General features: G+C 48.2%; 8 protein-coding genes across 9 annotated transcripts; 3 read left to right on the forward strand and 5 right to left on the reverse strand.

Annotated features, from left to right (window-relative positions):
* Positions 1-13: 13 nt before the first annotated feature.
* Positions 14-1,797, reverse strand: FOIG_09852 (uncharacterized protein; the record flags this gene model as incomplete). The annotated part of the gene is made up of 2 exons (XM_031210140.1): positions 14-1,710; positions 1,767-1,797. The coding sequence occupies 2 exons, from the start codon at positions 1,795-1,797 to the stop codon at positions 14-16; spliced, it is 1,728 nt and encodes a 575-aa protein (XP_031060391.1).
* Positions 1,798-2,509: 712 nt separating this feature from the next.
* Positions 2,510-11,229, forward strand: FOIG_09853 (uncharacterized protein). 2 transcript variants are annotated; one of them, XM_031210142.1, is made up of 4 exons: positions 2,510-3,254; positions 3,304-3,901; positions 3,956-7,731; positions 7,780-11,229. In XM_031210142.1, exons 3-4 carry the CDS (start codon positions 5,192-5,194, stop codon positions 8,969-8,971), a joined length of 3,732 nt encoding a protein of 1,243 aa, XP_031060393.1. In that variant the 5' UTR covers positions 2,510-3,254; positions 3,304-3,901; positions 3,956-5,191; the 3' UTR covers positions 8,972-11,229. The 2 variants fall into 2 exon arrangements, with proteins under 2 accessions (XP_031060393.1, XP_031060392.1); XM_031210141.1 differs by having other exon boundaries at positions 3,304-7,731.
* FOIG_09854 (uncharacterized protein) lies at positions 3,944-10,879 on the reverse strand. Its single transcript, XM_031210143.1, has 3 exons — positions 10,689-10,879; positions 10,110-10,635; positions 3,944-10,061 (listed from the first exon to the last, which is right to left on the reverse strand). Exons 1-3 carry the CDS (start codon positions 10,777-10,779, stop codon positions 9,053-9,055), a joined length of 1,626 nt encoding a protein of 541 aa, XP_031060394.1. The 5' UTR covers positions 10,780-10,879; the 3' UTR covers positions 3,944-9,052.
* A 1,328-nt stretch (positions 11,230-12,557) lies between the features above and the next one.
* Positions 12,558-13,913, forward strand: FOIG_09855 (uncharacterized protein; the record flags this gene model as incomplete). The annotated part of the gene is made up of 1 exon (XM_031210144.1): positions 12,558-13,913. One exon carries the CDS (start codon positions 12,558-12,560, stop codon positions 13,911-13,913), a length of 1,356 nt encoding a protein of 451 aa, XP_031060395.1.
* Positions 13,914-15,181: 1,268 nt separating this feature from the next.
* Positions 15,182-16,314, forward strand: FOIG_09856 (uncharacterized protein; the record flags this gene model as incomplete). The annotated part of the gene is made up of 2 exons (XM_031210145.1): positions 15,182-15,606; positions 15,663-16,314. The coding sequence occupies 2 exons, from the start codon at positions 15,182-15,184 to the stop codon at positions 16,312-16,314; spliced, it is 1,077 nt and encodes a 358-aa protein (XP_031060396.1).
* A 507-nt stretch (positions 16,315-16,821) lies between these two features.
* On the reverse strand, positions 16,822-17,747 carry FOIG_09857 (uncharacterized protein; the record flags this gene model as incomplete). The annotated part of the gene is made up of 2 exons (XM_031210146.1): positions 16,822-16,988; positions 17,042-17,747. 2 exons carry the CDS (start codon positions 17,745-17,747, stop codon positions 16,822-16,824), a joined length of 873 nt encoding a protein of 290 aa, XP_031060397.1.
* Positions 17,748-18,135: 388 nt separating this feature from the next.
* Positions 18,136-19,942, reverse strand: FOIG_09858 (uncharacterized protein; the record flags this gene model as incomplete). The annotated part of the gene is made up of 3 exons (XM_031210147.1): positions 19,882-19,942; positions 18,451-19,826; positions 18,136-18,397 (listed from the first exon to the last, which is right to left on the reverse strand). The coding sequence occupies exons 1-3, from the start codon at positions 19,906-19,908 to the stop codon at positions 18,136-18,138; spliced, it is 1,665 nt and encodes a 554-aa protein (XP_031060398.1). The 5' UTR covers positions 19,909-19,942.
* Positions 19,943-20,261: 319 nt separating this feature from the next.
* Positions 20,262-21,361, reverse strand: FOIG_09859 (uncharacterized protein; the record flags this gene model as incomplete). Its single annotated transcript, XM_031210148.1, has 2 exons — positions 20,927-21,361; positions 20,262-20,879 (listed from the first exon to the last, which is right to left on the reverse strand). The coding sequence occupies exons 1-2, from the start codon at positions 21,293-21,295 to the stop codon at positions 20,262-20,264; spliced, it is 987 nt and encodes a 328-aa protein (XP_031060399.1). The 5' UTR covers positions 21,296-21,361.
* Positions 21,362-21,895: the final 534 nt, after the last annotated feature.

Here is a 21,895-nt window from a genome sequence, read left to right on the forward strand (position 1 = left end):
TAACGCAACGTAATCACCACCACCGGGCAGACATGTCTCGAATTGAGTTGGTGCCACAATGAACTCCCCCTTGATCCTCATGATGACTATCCCAGTCATCGATAAACTTGATCTTCATCCCAACCATGGCATACGTGTCGCTAATTACCTTAGCAAGGACATCCTTGCCCTCGACAACTGGACCCCATGGGTTAGGTGCAACGCAAGTGTTGTAACCAGTAAGAACGAGGTTGTTTATGACAGCAGGGTAGAATGCCCCGACTTCGAGTTTCGAGCCATCACCTTCAGAGGAGTCGTCTCTATTGAACAAAGCTGGAATGCGAATGATGTCCTCATCAGCAAGTCCAACTTCCCGCCTCAGAGTCTCGATGTTGCCGTCGATTCGCTGAGCGCACTCTCTGTTCAGCTTCATAAACCCCATACTGCCCAATAATTGGGTGATGGTAGGTATATCGTAGTCAATATCGTCCTTGCGTGAAATAGCGGGGAGCGATCCATGCCTGGCCTTTTGCTCGTCTTCAAGAAGCTTGATAGCTAATCGAGGATCACTGATGACTGCAACCCAACCTCGCTTGTTCTTAGCGGGAATGAACTGGAGGAACTCATCGACATGACCGACTGAGAGCCAGGCAGTATCGAGCAGAAGGGGCTTCTGTGTCTCTTGAGCTTCAAGGTAAGAAAGAATATGGTGCTTTTCGGTGTCATCCTTGCCATGGACGAGACGCCCAGCTGGCCAACTCTTGCCCTTGAAGGTGTAGGGAGGAATGGCTTCGATGTTGCCACCGGCATCGATATTAGAGACGTCTTTACCGAGATGCTGGACTGCACCAACTCCAGCCTTTCGGAAATACAGAAAGAGTTGTCTACCACCCTCTCGCTCATCGCCGGGACACCGAATCATGATCCGGATAGATACTGTTCCATTCGGACCAGGCATGCTTGCGTAGCCTGGCTCAACAAAGTCTTGGGCCCATTTGCCACTTCTTTCGTTGAATAGGTACAGATCTTTCTTCAAGCCAGCAGCCTTGGCAATCGAGGCGAGGATGTTGGTGAAGTAGACAAGATAAGGGTTCCCGTTGTCCTGGCTGGCGAGGACTTGTTCGACCTTTTGGAGATGATGGTGCGTGAGCACGGGTGCGACACGTAGCATGACCGTGTCAGATGACTTGGTATCTCCGACTTGAACGGTGAAGCGAACAGTGACACGTCCATCCCAAACGTCGGGACGTCTGGTATCACGAGCATCAATGCCAAGGTCAAGACCAGCCTGCAGCTCCTGTTGAGAGAAAGTATGGTTGTTGTCGATGTAAACCCAGTCCTTGCCCTGCTTCTGGAAGATACGTACGAACTTTCGCTGTGCCGCATCGGGAACTGTAACGGTACCGTTTGCGTTTTCGAAGAGGGTTGTGATGGGGACGGTCTTGAGGGGTGCGAGATATTCGGGGGATCTCTGGGTGTTGTCAGAAGCATCGTTGCAATCGTCAAGCTCCTCGTTGCTGACAGCCTGAACCGCGAGGGCCTGCTTGGAGCAGCGTCGATCCGTATCGCCGATGTTGGGGAGGAAAATGGCACCGGACTTTTCAGTCCATCGCGTCTTGCCATTCGCGTCCGAAAGCCCGTCGAGGTCGACTTGTCCGTCGCGGTTGGTATCAGCACGTATGTCGGCTTTGATACGAGGGTCCGAAGGGCAAGATAAAGCTAATGGAAAGCCTGAGGAGCAGGTGGTCAGAGATGGGGTCTGCAGATTTATTCGGTGGGATTCATACCGCAAAGGGCCAGAAGGTGAAGACAGCGCATTGCTGTAGTGGAGGGGATGTGCACGCGAGGTGAGAGTAGAAATAAATAACTGATAAAGCTTGTAGCGTTTGAGCAAGAGGGATGATGTTGATGTTGTTGATGATGATGATGATGTTCAGGTTAGAAATGACAGTCGAACAGTCGCAGTTGTTTTGTGTTTATCGGAAGGTCATTGCTTGGTTGGCAACAGCTCCTGCTTCGGGAACCGTCCTCGTTCTGTACGGAGGAAGAGGAAGTGGAATATGGTTGCTCTTGCTTCAACGGTCTTGAATGCCCCGCCCCGCAAAAGAAATCATCTCTAACCAGCACGATTCGACCAAGTTCGATGCTGGGGTCACGAATCACTAATGAATGCTTAGCTAGTTGGTTTGTTAAGTATAGATTACGATTTGTCCTCGTAATATCGGACTAGAAGCCTCGTTTTTACGAGCACATTAGATAGGGATGGCTTCATCAATGCCATCCTCTGTCTCCGTCAAATGACCTGATGATGCTCAACTCTCGCCACGTGGTTCTCAAGAGTGAGGTATCTTCAGACCTTCAATCACTCTCTCCTCTGCTGCACTTGGTCATGATCCCTGTCAAGCTGTCAGACCTGTGGGGTGAAATGGTAGACATGATATGATTGGATTATCTAATCACCAGCTTCGCCACTCTGATCCATCTGTTTCAAGAACCAGCTGACTGCAGCCTATTTTTCAAATACCCCTCAAATATTATTGAACACTATTTCCGCGGTTATCTTACACGTCACGGCTCAAAGATGGCTGAGGCCGTTGGTTTGGCCGCTAGTATCGCTGGTCTTGTGCAACTTACAGGGTCCGTCTTTAAACAAGTGACCAAGTTCTGCAAGGAAGCCAAAGATGCTCCGTCAAAAGCCCAAGAACTTGCCACCCAGACAAGAGATCTCGCTGGAATTTTTGAAAACCTGAGATTGTTGGCTTCGGCATTGGAAGACCGAGACTCGAATTCGGCGCTCAAACCACAGCATCTTGAGTCGTGTGAGAAGACGTTGAAGGAGATCAATAGCAAGCTTCACAAAGCACTGTCTGACTTTGATGGTGGCAAGTCAGCGAGACGTTTTGTTCGAAGGTTAAAATGGCCATTCTCACTACAGGAAACGAAAGATTTGGTGGCTGATCTCGCGAATCATCGCGCCAATCTTCACTTGGCACTCTCCGCAGACAGTATGGACGCTTTGATGAAGAGTCTGGCTAAGCAGGATGAAATCCATAACATGATCGAAAGGAGGATCAGTTTTGAGACTCGAGTTGAGCTTAACAAGAGACGCAAAGAGGTCATGAACTTCTTTCTACGCGTGAATCCTCAGGACTATCTCGATGTTAGCCGCGAGCTGCGACATGAAGCTACTGGGTCTTGGCTTACTAGCGACGATTCTACGTTTGAAAGGTGGAAGAATGGATCAAACTCGAAATTGTGGCTTAGCGGCATTCCAGGTAAGTTGCAATGTTTTATCAGGTTGTAGGTTTACTAACCTCCTTCCAGGCAGCGGAAAGACTGTTCTGTGTGGACTTGTCATTGAGACTGTTCTTGAGCAGAGTGACGATCTTACAGCAGTCTGCTTTGCGTTCTGCGACTACAAGAACCCAGACTCTTGCCTGCCTGAAAACATTCTGGCAGCCCTTGCAGTCCAGCTTGGTCTCCAAGGTGAAGAAGCCTTTGATCTACTCGAAGAATACTTCGACATGCTCCATCCGGATGACAAGCTCCCCACACAGCCAAGGCTGGACGATCTTGTTGAACTTGTAGGATGCATATCCGAAATCTATGAGAAAGTCTTTATTGTAGTCGATGGGATAGACGAATGCGGCGATCAGGTAGCTCGTATGACCCGGTCACTGAGGGCTGTAGTGGAAGGATCTGAGACCATCAGCTCTGCATTGTTCAGCCGCAAAGAGGAGGAGATTCGCGAGCAACTTTCCGAAGAGTTTGAACACATTGAGGTCTCAGCTCATGTGAAAGACCTGAAAGACTACACGCTTGCAGAAGTCAGTAGGCGTAAAGTCCTGAAAAGCATCGAAAGAACGAATCCGGATCTCTACAAGGATATACTCCATGCTTTGGTCCACGGAGCTCAAGGAATGTGAGTCGCTTTCATGAATTCAGAAGTCCGGGGAGCTGATAAGTCGTTTCCTAGGTTTCGATGGGTCGCTTGTCAGATTGATCATATTTGCAACCTTCCCAATAATAAAGCCCGAAGAAAGGCTCTCAGCGAACTACCCCCAACTCTGAACGAGACATATGATCGAGTTCTTCAGAGAGTCATGCAATGCCCGCCTCAAACACAAGACTGTATTCGAAGAGCTCTCCAGTGGACAGCACTAGGATCACCGAAGATGAATATCGCCAGCTTATGCGAAGCAGTCTCGTTTCAGGAGGGTATGGATGTCTTTGAAGCCGACGATATTATCGAACCAGAAATCATCTCCCGTAACTGTGGCTGCCTGCTACGCAAGTCTCTGGATGGTAACTACTTTGAGTTTGCCCACTTTACCGTCTTGGAATACTTGGAACGGACTGAAGTTGGTGATTTTCAGTACTCTGAAGTCACTGCTTATCAATCATTCGTGCAAGCTTCAATTGGCTATCTGTTGCTTCCGCACTTCGATCGGGTGCCGACTATCATTGATACAGTCGAGGAAGCCTACGCTAAAGAGAGGAATCAAAAGCACCCGTTCTACAAGTTCGCCACGTATACGCCTCTCGGAGTACAAAGAAGCACAAGTACCTATCCCATGCACTTAAAGGTCATGGAAGAAGAACCCGTTCTGGAACTTCTCAAGCGCCTCTTCGATATCCACAAGACCGGCAACTTTAGAGCATGGGCTCATACAGTGCTGTCTGGGGGACAGAACGAACTGTCGACTATGCATCAACTTTCCAACGGCCCCCTTCACTTCGCGGTGTTAATACTAAGCCCCAAGTTGTGTCAGTTCCTTATTGACAGTGGCGTTGACGTAAATGTCGTGCGAGATAACTCTACCCCATTGGCCATGACTATCGCTCTGAAAGATGAAGGGTTTCTCGGTAGAAAGATGAAAGATCCTCAGGTTATCGACTGTATGATTCGCACAATTAATGTTCTACTGGATAACGGCGCTGATACTGCATTTCCCATCATGGGCCATAGCTGCATGGCTTATGCCATTGATTCATTGGACAGTCATTATCTTCTTCAATTCATCCGTCCAACGTCTGCCGTACCGGAGGATGCAGTCACGGCATTTTCAAATTTCGAGTGGAAAGATGAATCTGATGACTTGGTGCTCAAGGCTATTCTTAAGTTGTTGGAGAAGAAGCTTGTACTCAGTGGCAACCGCTGGCATCGACTGCGCTATCTTTCTCTCGTGGACGTGGGCTCAAGTTGCCGAGTATGGCTCCCAGGTCTACGTCTTACAATTATAGCGACCTGGAGTACCGGCAAGCACTTGAGATTGCTTCCAGATTTGGACTGGTCGAAGAACTGTCGACACTCATCTCAGATCCACGTTATGGCGGCGCTGTTGTTAAGCCGACCGATTTCGAGCTGCTGAGCGCCGCAACAAGAAGCACATCAGCCAACAACGGCAAGATAATCGAGATGCTTCTTGATTCTGGCATTGATCCAAATGTCTGTAGTACTGCTGGACAGAATTGTCTGCACATCAGTTGTGAGTCAAACAGTGCAGATGTAGCCTCAGTTCTTCTTTCTCGAGGAGTGAATCCCGGATCTAAAGACGAAAATGGCCAGACCTCGTGGCACGCGGCCTGCTATAATGGACACGAAGAGGTCATAACCTTACTTCAGAAAGAAGATGGAAACGTCTTGGAGAATCTCGCCACTTTAGACAAGGATGGTCGAACACCCTTCTCTGCTGCCCTTTACGAAGGTCATGTCAAGCCAGCGCTGGCGTTATTGGAGATCCTACCAGGCGAGTCCAATTACTACGTGTCAAAGAGCCCAACAATGCAGGATGTAGCAATCACTGGTTCCTTAGAGCTTTTGACTGCATTGCGAGATAAGAAAATTGCAGACTTCGAGATTTCCAACTCAGAATCGACGCCTATGCACCACCTGCATGCTACATGCACTCCAGAGTTTGCTCGATGTTTAACCGAACTCTACGATCCCTTTTGCGTTGACAGTGCAGGGAAGTTCCCATTCCAACTGTTCTTCGAGCGCTGGCTCGCCCACAACGTTCCTGAAAATTTGGACAAGACGATACCCTTGGATCCCGAAATGCTGAAGATTCTCATCCCAAAGGACCATGAGTTTTCAAACGCTGGGGAAGTGAAGCACGCCTGGCAACTTGTTTGTGCTGGCCTGGAGGTGGAGGAGATCTGCTGCACAGTAGATATCTTTGTCCCCGGTGAATGCTATTATTATTTCTCTAGAGATCTGGCAACACTCTTCAATCACGGTGTTCTTTCTTCGTATGAGAGTACAAGGAAGATATCTGGCTTAGTTCCACTATTCGGATCCCTGAAGTATTGGACAAGATATCATTTCTGCTCAACATCGATTCTCACTCTTTTATCCCAAGTCATGGACTCTTCAAAATTTAATATTTCGCTTCAGGCTGTCGACGATAGCTACCGTTTCTTCAACTTAGCTATGTCGAGGGCCAGTCCAGAAGTTATAGTTAAGCTCATTGATCTCGGTGTTGACGTTCATCGACGGGTCCCTGAGGATATGTCAAGCAGCCCAACGTCACTATTTGAGACAGCGTGTGGAGAAGCAAATATCGAAACATTCAAGGCCATTCTGGAGAATGTTACTTCTCAAAGTATCAACGCTATTGGCCTGACTGGCCAAAGCCCACTCGAGCTGGTTGTCAAAGGTTCAAGCCTAGATAAGACATCCCTGATCAAAGCACTAGACGAAAAGGGACTAGTTCACTCATCTATCACCCCTGCAATACCGTTGATCATTGAGGCTGCAAAACAAAACGACTTATCACTGGTAAAGTGCCTATCGGATATTGGACACGACCCCTTTGCGGTTGACCCTCATGGCTGGGGAATCCCCCAATGGGCCATCGCCAACCGCCAGCTTGATATACTCAAGTGGATAGTCGAAAAGTCTTCTAGTCCTTCCCAATGGCAGCTTGCTCCATGTGCCACATGGACAAGCACGGACGAGGCAAAGACAAGGAAACAGATACTTGACCACGAAGTCAGTTTACTACACTTTTCAGCTGACTTACCGGACTTCCTATCATACTTCTTCGACAATCACTTCTTTGATATCAATATCAGCACTCCCTACGGAAGAACTGCGCTTCACTATGCAGCGATGAGGGGGTCTATGGCTTGCTGTCTGATGTTGTTAGATCAGGGGATAAACCTCTCTGCTCAAGATCATGAAGGGAAGCTCGCAGTCGATTATGCGCTCGAGACTGGTTTCAACGAGCTTGCCTCGTTGTTACTAGCGTCAGGCTCTCCCCTTCCCCGAGGCCAGGTTGCAGCCACAGGAGATATGATAAAGGATTTGACATTCAATGAAGGACTAAAGCTTGCCCGAAGACGAGGATTTGAAGATTCCATTATGAATGGCAATCTTGAGCAGTGCAAAATTGCTGTCAGTCAAGGGTGTTTGATTAACCATCCTTTGCCAAGTTGTCACTCCTGTCCCCCTATCTTCACCGCTATAAGAGCTCAGAAACCCGTAATCGTCAATTGGCTACTCGACGAGGGTGCAAGCACAAACAGCTGTTTCTGCAAACGCCACACGACTCAGCACCTATTCTCTCATGCCGTCATTGCCATGGATTCATCATCCTTTATTGAGAAATTGCTATCAGCTGCTTTGAAGTCACGATCAATCACGCGCGTACAGCTTGTTGACGCCATTTACCAGACCATTGTCAAAAACAACTTGAATGTCCTGAAGCTCATACTGAGTCAGTTCAGAGAGAATATCAACGAATATTAGTAAGTCGCGCCTGTTCAGGTATGATCAAAGTGTAGTAACATAGCCAGCAACGCATGGAAGGGTGGACTTAATTCCGCCCTTGGCGGTGATACAGCCGAACAGTTCAAATCAGCTCTCATCAATTACCACAATCCAGTCGCATTTGCAAATAGAACACCACTTCAAGCTGCTGCATCAGTTGGAAATGCCGAGATGGTAAAGTTCTTGATAAATCAAGGCGCTAATGTGAATGCTTTTGATAAGCGTAACGATACACCTTTGATCATCGCCGCCGCCAATAACCATGTCCTTGTTGTGAGAGAGCTACTTCGACACAATGCCTTTGTTGAAACTAGGAACATGTATGGTAACACTGCCATGTCGTTGGCTGTTTTCATGGGCCATTTGGACACAGTAAAAGTCCTGGCAGAAGAGCGACCATCTTCGCTACAGTATAGGAGCATAGAGGGGTCGAATTTGCTTTGTACGGCAGCGCAATGTTCATCACTGGCGACTTTCAAGTACCTTCTGTCAAAAGGGCTTAATATCCACCATGAGAGCGATGACGGAATACCTATGCTTGCTTTCCCTTTGCTTCAAGGCAAATATGTCGACTATCTATCTCAATCCCGGTGGCTCGATGGACCTTTACCTGCTCATCCATCAAATCCAGACAGCATTCTCAACGGCGCCATCATATTCTGCACAACGAGCCAGATCAAGCGTTTATATAAGTCTTTACCACCCCAGGACGCGGGTGTTCTGTTAAACATGAGGGGCAGATACCGAGGGTCACCGCTTTGTTTAGCGGTATGCAGATTCGATGCGAAGACGACCAGTCTCTTGGTAGACCTTGGAGCAGACGTAAATAGGGTGGGCTCATGGTTTGGAACACCACTTATGTGTGCCATTTCTATCAGGAATCTTGAACTGGTCAAGTTGCTTGTCCGACGAGGCGCCTGTCTGGAATACACTGATGAGAATGGGGACATGGTCAGTGGAGTAAAAAGTAGTCTGCCTTATCCGGAAATCACTTGGTGGCTACTGGTTGGGAGGTTTCAAGACCAGAAGAAGCTGAGAGACCATGCTTTTAATGGCGAGTGCGTTATAAGGCCATGGAGTGGCAAAAGGCAGTACTCGACAATACTGAAAGGCTCTTATGGCCGTCGGTGGGAAGAGTCGACTCTTGATTACTGTATCAGGCTTGCGGGGTTGAGAAGGATGATGAGAGGCGAAGCAGTCTTTGCCGCTTTCGTATAAAACTAGAATTGTTTATTTTGAAAGTTACTACCTTGTCACGGATTTGGAAGAAGTTGTAACTTGTTTGCTAGACAAATATCTCTAGGCCTGTTCTAGCTGGCTCACCTCCACCTCTCGCTTCATCTCAGCCTTCTCATCCCTCGCCAAGATGGCTTCATTATCAGGCGCCAGCTTGTTTCCATAGCGACCAATCTTGTACCAAGGCAGAGAGAACAGTTCATCAGTACTCTCAAGTGATCGTCCAGCCATCTCGGGAACAAATGCCCAGACCCAGATGAGCCCGAGGATACAAACAGCAGCGCAGAAAAAGAAGAATCCACTGCTTGTCATGTGAAGCAGCATGAGTGGAACAGCCTTGGTGTTACCGTACTGATTCGCAAAGTGGAGACACATGGTGATGGAACTACCCAGGGCACGAAGGCGGAGGGGCCAGATCTCAGCGTTGACGAGGTATTGGAACGAGTTCCATCCCATGGTCCAGCCAACACCTGAGATGTACAGCATTGCGATTGCACCAACACCAGCATGCTTCTGGGTGCTGGTCAAGGTTCCATCTTCGAGTGTCTTGGTACCAACGATGGCGAGGAAGATGGCGATGTACAAGACTGAGATAGTCTGAAGAGTAATGCCAGCATATAGCGATCGACGTCGGCCGATGAAGTCGACCAGGAAGAAAGCGCATGCATAGGCAGAGACCAGCTTGACAACACCGAGAATGCAAGTAGCGAAGAGCTTCTCAGACTGGCCAGACTTCCCGAGGACACCAAAGAACTCAGCGGCATAGATAGTGATAGCGCTAGCTCCTGACCATTGACCAAGGAGCTGGGCCATGAAACCAAGCATAAAGCGGTATCGGTTGGCAGGGATTGTAAGGAGCTCTCGAATCTTACCCCAACGGGAGACACCGAGGATTGCCTCTTGCTCACGCTCGAGTTGCTCGCGGATGCCGTACAACTCGGCTTGAACGAAAGGATGGTCTTCTGGGAGTTGTCGAAGTTTGCAGAGAGCCTTTGTACTCTCTTCATTTCGGCCCTTCATGGTAAGCCAGCGAGGGGTCTCGGGGACGGTGAACGATAGGATCAGAAGTAGTCTGTCAAAGGTTAGTCGCTGAACTTAATATTGAGGGAAGTATACATGCCCTGAGAAACCAATGTGGCATGTTTGGGGGGCAACCCATTGGTAACGAGATGAGTCAGGCATGTTGATTGAAGCGCCCCAGTTGCTGAAGTACGCAACCATGACACCGAGGTAAACAGAGCCAGCAAAGATATTGGTGAGCATACCACGCACAGCTCGCGGCGCCGTCTCAGCAAGGTATGTCGGACCAACAACGACAGTCATGCCAATACCCAGGCCGGCAATAAAGCGTCCAGCCAGGACCTGTCCCACGCTTCCATGGCTGGTAACAACGATGATGAACCCGACAAGCCAAAGCAAGCAAAGGAACTGGAGCGACCGAACACGACCGATCTTATCGCAGAGGAAGAATGCAAGGAGAGAACCGGCGATGGAACCGATTTGAACCATGCTGGTGATATTGGACTCGACTTGGGCTTGATGTTCTTCTGATCCGTGATCGAGGCCGAATTCTTCCTGGAAGCTTTTTAGCGTGACCATGCCTCCGACGAGACCTTCGTCAAGACCACGACTGGCACCTAAAACACCTTTCAAAGAAGTTAGCAACTGTCGAATGAGTGACTGCGGTGAGATTACGAACCGAATACAAAGGTACTCCAGTATAAACGCCAGTTCATAACCTCGCTAGGCGTATCCGCCATAGCGGCTCTGTTTCCAAGCGTGAATTTCATCTTGACGGTATTCTCAACGATATCCTACTCGACACAAAGGTACAGAACATCAAAACTCGTCAATGAGAAAGAAGCATTGTATTTATGGTTAAGAAATATTGGGGATCGTCTCTACAGCCAGCGGGGAAATACGGAGGCTTCTCCACGGTCTAGTGGTACTCTCCGCACCCTCCATACGGATATTTCGTGCCGGTTGCGGGGAATTCGCCACTTTATTTCTCCTCATTCCAACGGCACCACCGCGGAGATACCTATTTTAGTTGCCCGATGAACTTGCCCGTCCAATGAGGGGCCTGTTGTGACTGCTAGTGTTTCCCCGCATCTTACTGTGAGGACGTGGAGGTTTCCATGATGGCTTCGAGAAGCAACTCGGGACTTGCCATTGCATCTGTTTATAGAGAAGGAGGCTGTGGAAAATGATAATATGCTTAAAATATCATAGATCTCGTATTGAGCATTTTCAACATGGAAGGTAATACAGCTCCTGCTAAATGCCTCTACCCCAAATCATCGTGACCTTTCACGCTTCTTCGCGTGGTCAGCAAAAGATCAACACGGATATCCGGCACATGGAAAGTGGATAGTGGAGTACAAACCGCCCGCAAACCCAAAGGTTCCCTGCTGGAAGAGCGAGATTGAAGGGACAGGCCGATAATTCTAACCAATGGATTGTAATTGATTACTGTCTGCTTCTCGGCGTTACATCTGCTCGTGCGAGAATACTCCGAGTTCACCCTGTGGACACCGTGATGTGGGAAGGAATTCAACCAAGACGTGTAAGCGAGGTTCATGGATGAGTAATGGTCGAGCTATGCTTCTATTTAAGCTTCCCCTGTGTCAAATGTCTGGCCATTATGATGGTTAAGTTGGTTTGTATTGCGGCATTCCTTGTCCGTTTGGAGGTTTACTTGAGCTTCGTGCATGACTTTGTGATTTATAGCTATAGATGTGACCAGTTAGTTAAGAATGACAAAATTTTATTCCGTCGAGAATCATGGACGCGGAGATAGGCTGATTCTTTGGTCGATTCGATAAGTACAGGGTAAGCAACAAACATTGATTGCAGTCGCCAACAACTCGCGCCATCGTGATCTGGGCTCTAGGTCTGTTGAAGAGTATCGAGGACGTTCTTTTTTTACTTGAACAAGAAGTATTTGATGCTTTATGCAAGCTCAAACCAAAGCTATCATTATCCTGCTGAGCGTCAGTGGAGTACGAAGGAGTCAATCCCATATGCAAATGTTAGATTGACAAGTTGATGATTATAACCGCCACATTCTGGCCACAAACTCGCCGGCAAAAGCGCATCCGAAGAACCTCAGACTCCTAGAGTATTGATCTTGGCCCCAAGCCAGTTCGGTTGTTATAAGAACGTGAAGCATCTTCTTTCTCTACCACTTTGCAACAGCTGACAAACCCAACCAAGACTTCAGTTGCCCCACACAGCAATGATGTCAGTGCCCTGAAAACGGATCCCAACTCCCCAACAACCAATCATTGCCTCCACTGAGACAAGCTTTCTCGATTAGGCAATTCAACAGATCAAGGCATGACGATGATCGACACTGTCTCACAAGGCAAAGCCTAAAACAGCAAACCGTATCGTTTGCCGCTGTCACTTATCTCAAAATGGAGTATCAAGACCTCACCCTAGTTTGATCTGCGGCAAGGCAGCGTCAGACAGGGTCTTTGACCTCTAGAGAGACGTAGTATAAAGGCTGGCTCGTGAACCTAAGAAGCTTAATGACCTGGAGAGATTCTTGGCATCATTGGCAAACATGTCTTCTGATAATTCAACCTCGACAAAAGAAAAAGACCCTGAAAGAGGGCTCTTTCGATACTGGAAGCCATCTACGACGAGCCAACCTCCTCCTGAGGGCGGACTGACAGCATGGCTTCAAGTCCTCGGCTCGTTCCTTATAAACCTCAATAACTTCGGTTTAGCAAACAGCTTCGGCGTGTTTCAAACATACTACGAAACGACCCTGCTTCGACAACACTCCTCGTCTGCGATATCATGGATCGGTACACTCCAAGTCTCCTTGATTCTCATCATCGGCGTTATCTCCGGCCCGCTCTTTGATCAAGGATACTTCTATCCCATCCTCGTCGCCTCGAGTCTCATGCTCACCTTTGCACTTATGATGCTGAGTTTATCGACGCAATACTATCAAGTCATGTTGACGTGGGGTGTCCTTGGAGGTATATGTACTGGGCTGTTGTACATTCCAAGCGTTGCCATGATCCCTCTATATTTCACGACGCGGCGCGGTTTGGCACTTGGCTGTGCAACGGCAGGAGGATCTTTTGGTGGTGTCATTTACCCCATTGTAGTTCGCCGTTTGCTGGACTCTGGTGGCTTTGGCTGGGCTTGCAGGGCAATTGGTTTCATAACCCTCTTCACCTTGACATTCGCGGCCATACTCATTAAGCCCAGCACCCAAGCAGCCAAGAAGCCAACACGACAACTCTTCGACAAGTCGATCCTCAAGGACAAAGCCTTCATTTTCTTCACGTTAGCATCCTTCTTTATATGGCTGGGCTTCCTCGTGCCATATATTCTCACTCCCTCTTTTGGTTTATTGGGCCTTGACCATCCCGTCTCAGAGGATCTCTCATATTACATGTTGTCCGTTCTCAACGCCGCCCAGGCTCTAGGTCGAATCATACCTGCGGCCATAGTGGATAAGAAAATCCTGGGAGCGGAGTCTATTCTCATGTTCAACGTCGTGGTATCTGGTATCCTTGCTCTGTGCTGGATTGCAGTCCATAACTTGGGCGGCTTCACTGTCTTCCTCGTCCTGTATGGCTTCTTTTCTGGTGCAGTCACGACCTTGCCTGCTTTTATCATCCCATACCTATGTCCCTCACTGGCTGTCATTGGTACTCGAATGGGAATCGTCTATGGTGCGGCAGGATTTGGAGCATTGATCGGGCCTCCAATTGCGCTGGCAGCTGATGAGGCTCACGGTGGTCAGAATAACCGTGCATTTCTGGGTGCGCAGATTTGGAATGGTGTGACCATTCTTTTCGCGTCATGTCTTTGCGTGTATCCTCTTTGGGAGGCTAGGAAGCGACGGCACATGAAGGAGATGGCGGATGCTAAGGCAAAGGAGGATAGTAGCGGTGTTTAGGGCGCAGTATAGAAAGAAATGCCTCTGCATTGCCTGGATATGTTAGCGGTGGTGCCTCAATTTCACGGACCCTTATCAGTCTTGCTATCATTAGGGTCTGTCTTTTTAACACAATTACAACAAAGTTACGTCACTGAGGACTCATGATTGCTGCCAGCAGATGGATATGTATATGCCAAGGAACGTAAGCTGCATGCCAGAGGTAGTAAGACACATCGCTTAAATCAGGCTGCGCATACTCATTGTATTATTGGTTCACGAAGCAGGCAGCCACGAACACGAGCGATCAGATCATATCAATTCCTTGCCTCTTCAACTTCTACGATGTAAAATTGTCTTCCATCATGCATGTTCTGCAGCGTGGCGGTATTTCATAGGCTGTCGGACCTATTACTTGTATGGCAAGATGGATAAGTGGCATGACAACTCAAAACCCCATGCGTGTGAGGCTCTATGTCAGTACTTACAAGTTGCCAAAAGTCTATAAAGGTGGCACAAGAGGTTGCTGCATCGTCTGATGATGCTATTGACTAAGAAACACCTGCACAAACCCTCAAATTATTACAAGTTATCCAGCTTCCACCATGTGTTCTTACTGGGTTTCTACTCGTACCTACTCATGCGGTCACCAAACGACGTCTTATGAAGCACACCCATGCTATCGTGGTTGTGCCAGGCCATGGCCGAATGTACCAGTTGGCGCGAGTTTCCCGATAGGCCCCTGTAGCAACTGCCCAAGGGAGTAAGATGAACTGTAGGTAAGGATCCCTTTTGTCGATGCACACCCAAGGTTCTGACTCTGTTGTAGTAAGCCTGTTGGAAAGACAAGGATTAGAAGGTGAAAGCGACAACAGTTTGGAAAGGAAGGGTTCAGATGAAGCTATAGGGACGGTATAGCAGACAGTTGTATTTGCTAGGGCTGAAGAGACAATGTATGGACATTTCATTATAATAAAGCTCGACCACCAGAGGCGCCTGGTCCGAAAGCTTCTATATTGCCGATTGGAGTCTGTTTCCCCAGTCGCATGCGCAAATGTATTGCGTCACATGGCATAAAGGTGTCCAGTCAGCAGTCCTATTGAGAGGGATTGTAAGGCATAGCGAAAAATCAGGCTGTGCATTTCAACGTCATGATTGGTTATTGGGGCGCCAAGGCATACAACAAGGCACCTGAGCCCCTCATCTCATTTCCGCCCTTCGATTATTTTGAATGAACAACTTTGCCGTTTCATTGCTAACTTGATTCGACATTAACTAGGTTGACCGCCATGGACCCTCTGTCTATCATCGCCAGTATTGCAGGTATCGCAACTGCAGGCACGTCGCTCTCAAAGGCGATATACCATTTCATCTCCTCGACGCGTGGTGCATCTCGTGAGATGGTAGAGATTGCCCGCAACATTTCTGATCTGTCCTGCATACTTTCCGAGCTCCGTCACGTACTCCAAGAGAGCGCCGATCTCTGCAGTCGCAAACTTCTGCGCCGTATCAAGTCAGCAATGCGCCGAATTTCAGCGATTCATGATGATATATATGCACTAATGGATAGCAGAAAAGGATTTCAGACCTTTCGTTGGAGTCTCAAGCGGTCGGAAGTGCAGTACAAGCTCACATTAGTCGAGAGCCATAAAACTGCTATTCACTTGATGCTCAACATTCTGATTCTCGCGGCGACAACAAGAAAGGAAGCACAGTTAGTAGTCTCCCAGCTCTTATTATAATACTATGATAACCAATATTCTTTCGCAGATCCCAAGTCACTCAGACAACTTCGACCAGTGAAGGCAAGCAGAAAGAACCAGAGTCAGAGGTTCCTCTCCTTCGCCAGCAGTCAGAGAACCTCGCATACGCAGCCTCTCATTGTCTCGTTGATCTCTCAGAGAACCAGGAATTTGAGATTAGCCAATCATCAAGCCAACCAAAGACCGATTCCGGTAGTGAGAATGATGACGCTACGGGGCAGGTCCAGATCCGTGGCTATGGGTCATCTGACGGGACAGGCCGATGGCTTTTGGAACTTGTTTTCGAAAACTATTCTAGATCGGGTCAAGGTTCAGAGCCTCAAGACCAGAATATCGGAAAAGAACATGGAGTTCCAGCTTCCGACAGAACGGCCATCGTAGTCCGAACTCCAGCAGAACTACAAATAGCCATTTACGAACCCGGAGCAGGTCAACTTCTTATCGACACACTTCTAGCGGAATGGACATGTCTTCCCAAAGACGAGATTACCGGAACCTTCGTGCGCAAACCTGAAACAGGACAAGTGAAGCCCAGCAGTCCCGTTCCCACACAAAAAGATGTCGTGGGCATCCGCTTCAAAGACGCCGTTGGCCGCAAGTTCACGTTCCCATACCACCTTGTTCAGAAATGGGAGGCAAGTCGTATCGTGCTGTCTTGATAGCCTTTTAATACTAACCCGCTGCAGGGCATGGAAGAGCTGATCAAACAAGCGTTCATATGTGTCGATGTGGTCGGTCCACATGTCCTTGCAGGCCACTATGATCTCACTGGTCCAGACGGCGACATAATACCCATACAAAAATGGGAAAGCACCGTAGAGCCAGGAATGCAAGTTGGAATGTTCATGTGGCCTGCCGATGATACTCGAACACCAAGGGTTAATCTTGAAAGGATGATGCAAAATGACCGAGGGACAAAACAAGTAAAGAAGAGGCCGAAAAAAAAAGGGGCCAAACTTCATTAGACCGATATTTGTTTGGCTCATGGAATTAGACACTCGGTGGTTGAAGTTCATGATATTCGAATCTTCCACGAGGTAAATCATATCAACGAACTGAACATTGATACAAACTCTTTGTAAATGTTGCAAATCTTTCAGTGCCCTTTAATAGCCCCATGCCTGAGTCCGTCATGCTCCTGTAATATGATCTGAACTAATGCATTGTCACATTTCAACCCCACTCAAGGTGACTCTCAACAACATAGGTGATTTGATCTCTTCTGCTCTGGCCAGAAGCTCTTGCGCATCCCAATTTGCCCAGACGAACTTTCCTCTCAGGAATCCAGCTTCTGCAGAAGCAAGCCAAACCATAAAGTGAGCTGGCAACTCTACTGATTTCTCTTAGTTTTGGAAATAATATTCATAGTAGAACTAGTAAACAAACCTGTATCAAACCCGACACTAAGATCAGGATTTATTCCCGTCGCAATGATCCCAGGTTGGATGCTGACGACATGGATGTGAGGGTTCTCGAACGCGAAGTAGTCTACCATCTTCAAAGCTGCTGCTTTGGCCGCAGCATAGCTGAACACTCCGGGCACTGCAGCCATCGGCGCCCAGTGACCTATACCAGACCCAGTGTAGATGACCTTTGCGCTTGGGGCTGCAAGGGGGAGGAATACTTGGAGTGAGTTGAAGGTGCCAATGACGTTTATTTCGAAACATTGACGGAGTTGAGCCTCATCATACCCGTAGACTGGGCCAGCCTTCGGTAACATGCCGGCGTTGGTGATGAAAATGTCGATTTTGCCGACTTCCTCAACGATGTTCTTGAGCGCGGTGCCAATGGACTCAAGTTTAGTGACATCTCCGCTTTCGAACAGAACATGGGTTGAGGAGTTTGCAGCCTGAATTGCCTTTGCAGAAGTTTCAAGGCATTCGAGCCTTCGACCGACGATGGCGACGGATTTGGCATCAGCTTGTGCAAAGGCGATGCCAGTAGCTTGACCGATTCCGGTACCGCCACCGGTGATGACAACATTCTTCCCAGCAGCAGAGAGCTCTGGTCTCGTGGGTGAGATGAAGGGATATGGCTCAGCGTGCCATGATTTGGTGAAGGATGAGAAGCCGGGTAAGGGGAGGGGAGCCATTCTGAATAAAAAGGAAAAGGAAAAGATACTGCAATGAACAGCTTGATCATGGGTAGGGCACTTCATATTAGCTCCTGAATGCGAGAATTATATAGGTACTGCAACCACGTATTGGGTGGATACTGATAAAGCAGAACCATTATTTTCTTTTCATTCATAAGCATGCTGTCTTTTTGCTCTTCCGCGGAACATCTTCAACGTTGTGTCTGTAACATGATTCAGCTGGCTGTTCCGCGGAGGATGGGGTTGGTATCACGGCAACATGTACTTAAAAGACATCACAATTTAGACACTCGAGACACGAACCAGGAGCAAGCATCGCATCAGTTTCAACATTTTCTCCATGTTGTACCTCCTCAAATCCCCTATCCTGATATCCTTTGGATCCTCAGCTACATGTGGCGTCGAGCCAATCCACGTTCTGTACAGCATTCCGAAATGACATTTCGCGGGAATTCCCCAGAAGCTCATCCCACGAATGACGTAAACGCTGCAGCTGCGGAAGCGGCGCTTGCAGAATCATATCATCCAGAAAGCTGAATGCGGGGTTAATCAACAGATCATCCGTCTCAGCCTTTGTGTGCCAAGGGTTGAATAGGCTGTTGGCCGTTAGGCATACCGCCGCAGAGATATAAGTACACGCAGTCATCCTAGAACCTCAAAGTCAGCAAAACGACTAAGGAGTCGAAATAGATGGACTTACCAGATAAATGCAGGATCTTTGTGATCAATTGCTATAAAGAGTTCGATGTACCCGCGAGACTCATGAACAAGTTTATGCCAACCCACTGGCAATCGTGGAGCAGTGACTACCCCTTGCTCGGCTGCCTTTCTTCCGAAGTCTTGAAGGCTTGGTATCCATTGTGCTTCCATTGCATGAGCCTTGCAGACGACACTTCGACAAGTGAGATGGCTTGAGTACAAAACACCAAAAGCCCTCTGTAGGTTTGCGTTCCCGCTTTGAGTGATGGCACAGGGAGAAAACTCAAAAGGTATACGGGCAAGCCAATTATCTAGCATCTGGTGTATTCGAGTCACGTTGTCGAGACGAACGTAGACATCTGATGCAGTGGGGGACATGGACAGCATTGCTTCATAAACTTCGCCTTGGATATGCGCAAGCTGCACACGTGACAGAAAGAAGTTGAAGCTAGACGAATTATCAGCTGTGTATAGCATACCGGCCCCGTCAGCAGGTGTAGCTGATGGCCAATCAATACTGATGTCATTTTGACTCTGAATAGGAGGGAGTTTTGTGCGCATCGATATGTCTCGATCGAGGATGTAAGCAATCCAGAAGACTCGATCTCGCTCCAAGGTTTCGGACGCACTTAGATGCTCCGAATTAGATCTTGTATGCAGTCTCAGTCCATGAGCAAGACGCAAAGCAATGGGTATCAGAGCCGAAGCCGGTTTCAAGTCTGATGTCGCTTGTAACAACACAACCATTCCGACAATGGTTTGGACGTCCAGGAGATTTGAATCACCCAACATGATGTCGTTGAGCACTGATTGAGCCATGTTCATGAAATACAGAGTACTGTACTTGGGCGGCTTCTCCTCGTCTGGGATATGACGGTAGGCCAGAGAAAGAACGACGTTGATGGCAGCCCAAGTCGAGGTATCTCGTTGGTGAGGTCGCTCGTACCATGTATTGACCCGAGATAGAAGTCGCTGTGGATCAAAGAGGGGCAGAATGGTGTTGAAGGTTGTAAGGAACTTGTTGACTCCCGATAAGACTTCGTGTTGAGGCGGTAACTCATGGCCTAGTTCAAGAGAACCCTTTCCAGAATAGCTGACGTCATAATCTTTGACCTGTGCCCGATTAACCTGCCAACTGCTCTTCTGCGACAACCGCTCCTCAAGCTCCTTTATCCTCTGCTGTGCTTCATCAAGGCTCGACTCGAGTGAATGAACCTGAGACTGCAAAGCCGCCGCGGTACCATTGGACCGTTTTCTTGTTGCAGCTTTACGGCTTGTAGCTTGAAACGTGCAGTCAGATTTGTAGAGAACGCAATGAGAGCACCGGGGCTTTTGTCCGTCGCAGCGGATTCGCTTGCGATAGCAGACATCGCATGCCTGTTACACGCCGTCAGCACTGTATCTACCTCGGTAAGGGAGCTATGACAACAACCTTTCTGGTAATTTGAGATGACGGCATTTTTGATGATATGGATTTTGATGGCAGGCAAAAAGGTGATTGATTGAAAGAAGTGATGCTGACATGCTTATCTTGACTTCCGCGGAAGCAGTGCTGACAAATTGACCTCTGTCCTGATTGGATGCGCGGTGAGTCTAACTTGCAAGCCGTGACTGCTGGCGAATGATAACCTCTATTTCAGCTCCATCTATTACAACTCCGTACTTTAAAACAACTCCATCTAAAAGCAACTCCATCCTGATCACCTAATACACTATAATACATCCACTAGCGACTCAATACATATACAGAAACTGTCACAACGCCAGCTCAACAATGTCACCCGTCTCTTTCCTCAAACATCAGCTCCTTGTTTACATAGTCCACCCGTCAAGAGCCTCAACATCAGTATAAGCAGCGAGATTGATGTAGTGAACCTGTCGCGTTCCACCACGACCAAACTGCTCAGCCGTGCTGTTCAGCAAGAAAGCCGAGGTAGAAGAATTCAAGTTGAGCAAACCGGGAAACTGCTTGCTGAACTTGTCGAAGATGACCTGAGGTGTGAAGTGATCAAGACCCTTTGCCTCAATCTCCTTCTGCCAATACTTCAGATAAGTGCGTGTATGATCAACATCGATTGAGCAACCAAACTTCTTATTCGACAGACTGTGCCCGGGAATAACGACGTTGGGCTTGAGATAGTCGATTAAATCGAGGGTTGAAAGCCAGGATTCCGTGAGGGCCTTGGTCAGAGAGTCGGCGAGCCAGAGATGCATGTCGTGCCCGTACACGGAGTCGCCAGCTATCAAGGTCTTGATGGAGGGGATCCAGAAGAGTGTTTCATCGACGGTGTCGCCGGTGAGAGGGTTCAAGAAGTGAATCGGCGTGGCTTCGTCACCGGGCAGGGTGAAGAATGAGAAGTCGTATGGCGTAGGAAGGTGAACCTTGTTGACGATGGACTTTTCACCAAGAACACCCTTCATCAGCTTGATCTATTCAATGTTAGTAACCATTATTGTTACAGTGTCTTCTTGTATACCTTGTGAGCTGCTTCCTTCTTAATCTCGGCCGCCGCCTTAGAATTGGCATAGTACTTCGCCTCCGGAAATCGCGACAACAGTGCACCACCACTGAGGTAGTGATCAGGATGGAAGTGAGTGGTGAAAGCAGCGACAAGTGGCTTATCGGTCGTGTTGCGAACCCAATCAGCTAGTGCCTCTGCGCCTTCGATCGCCATGGGCAGGTCGATCAGGACGGCGGCTTGAGAGCCGATGATCAGGGAGGAGACCATGTCGAAAGAAGAGCCATGGTTGATGAAAGTTTCAACACGGAGGTTATGGTGAGTTATCGCTCGTGCACTGATGAGTCCGATGGACTGAAGGGCCAGAGAAATAGTTGTAAGACGCATGATTGGGATAGTAATTGAGAATGTTTGTAAGTTGAGTTGAAGATCTCTGCTGTGATTGTTTGATTGATTGCTGTGAGAATGCTGATTTTGATTGCGACATGGCAGTTCTATATATAATAATTCGTGATGCCTCTTAATTTACTGATGGCTGGTGAGCTTGGACATCTCATCAATGCCACTTAGAAGCAAAGTGGGAGAGCATCGCTAGTTGGTGGGTCCATTTCTAATACGGAACTCCACATCTCCCCACAGCGGCATTCGACTGGAATACCGAGATCAATCTACCGACTCATAGCGCAATTCAAAATTTCCAACTTGCTCAAATGCCGGGTCAAGGGTGCTTGGATAGAGTGACGTACTAAGGCTGGATCTCAGGGCAGCAGCTATGTGCAAATGGCGATAGACTCTTCGCCATAGCCAGTCACGATTTTGGTAATCCAGATGGTTCGCCGCAAGGCTTTACTCTACAGGCTTGGCCACTCCGCAGCTACAATAACACAAATTTGAATCGTGTGTTGACGGTATTTTTATTAAAAGTTCCGGCAGCTGCCTTACACCTTTGAACGTTCAATTGCTATTACTCTGCATGGCATATCTCGG

The sequence above is a fragment of the Fusarium odoratissimum genome (genome assembly GCF_000260195.1).
Source record: "Fusarium odoratissimum NRRL 54006 unplaced genomic scaffold supercont1.16, whole genome shotgun sequence".
In the NCBI taxonomy this organism is placed as follows: Eukaryota; Fungi; Ascomycota; class Sordariomycetes; order Hypocreales; family Nectriaceae; genus Fusarium; species Fusarium odoratissimum.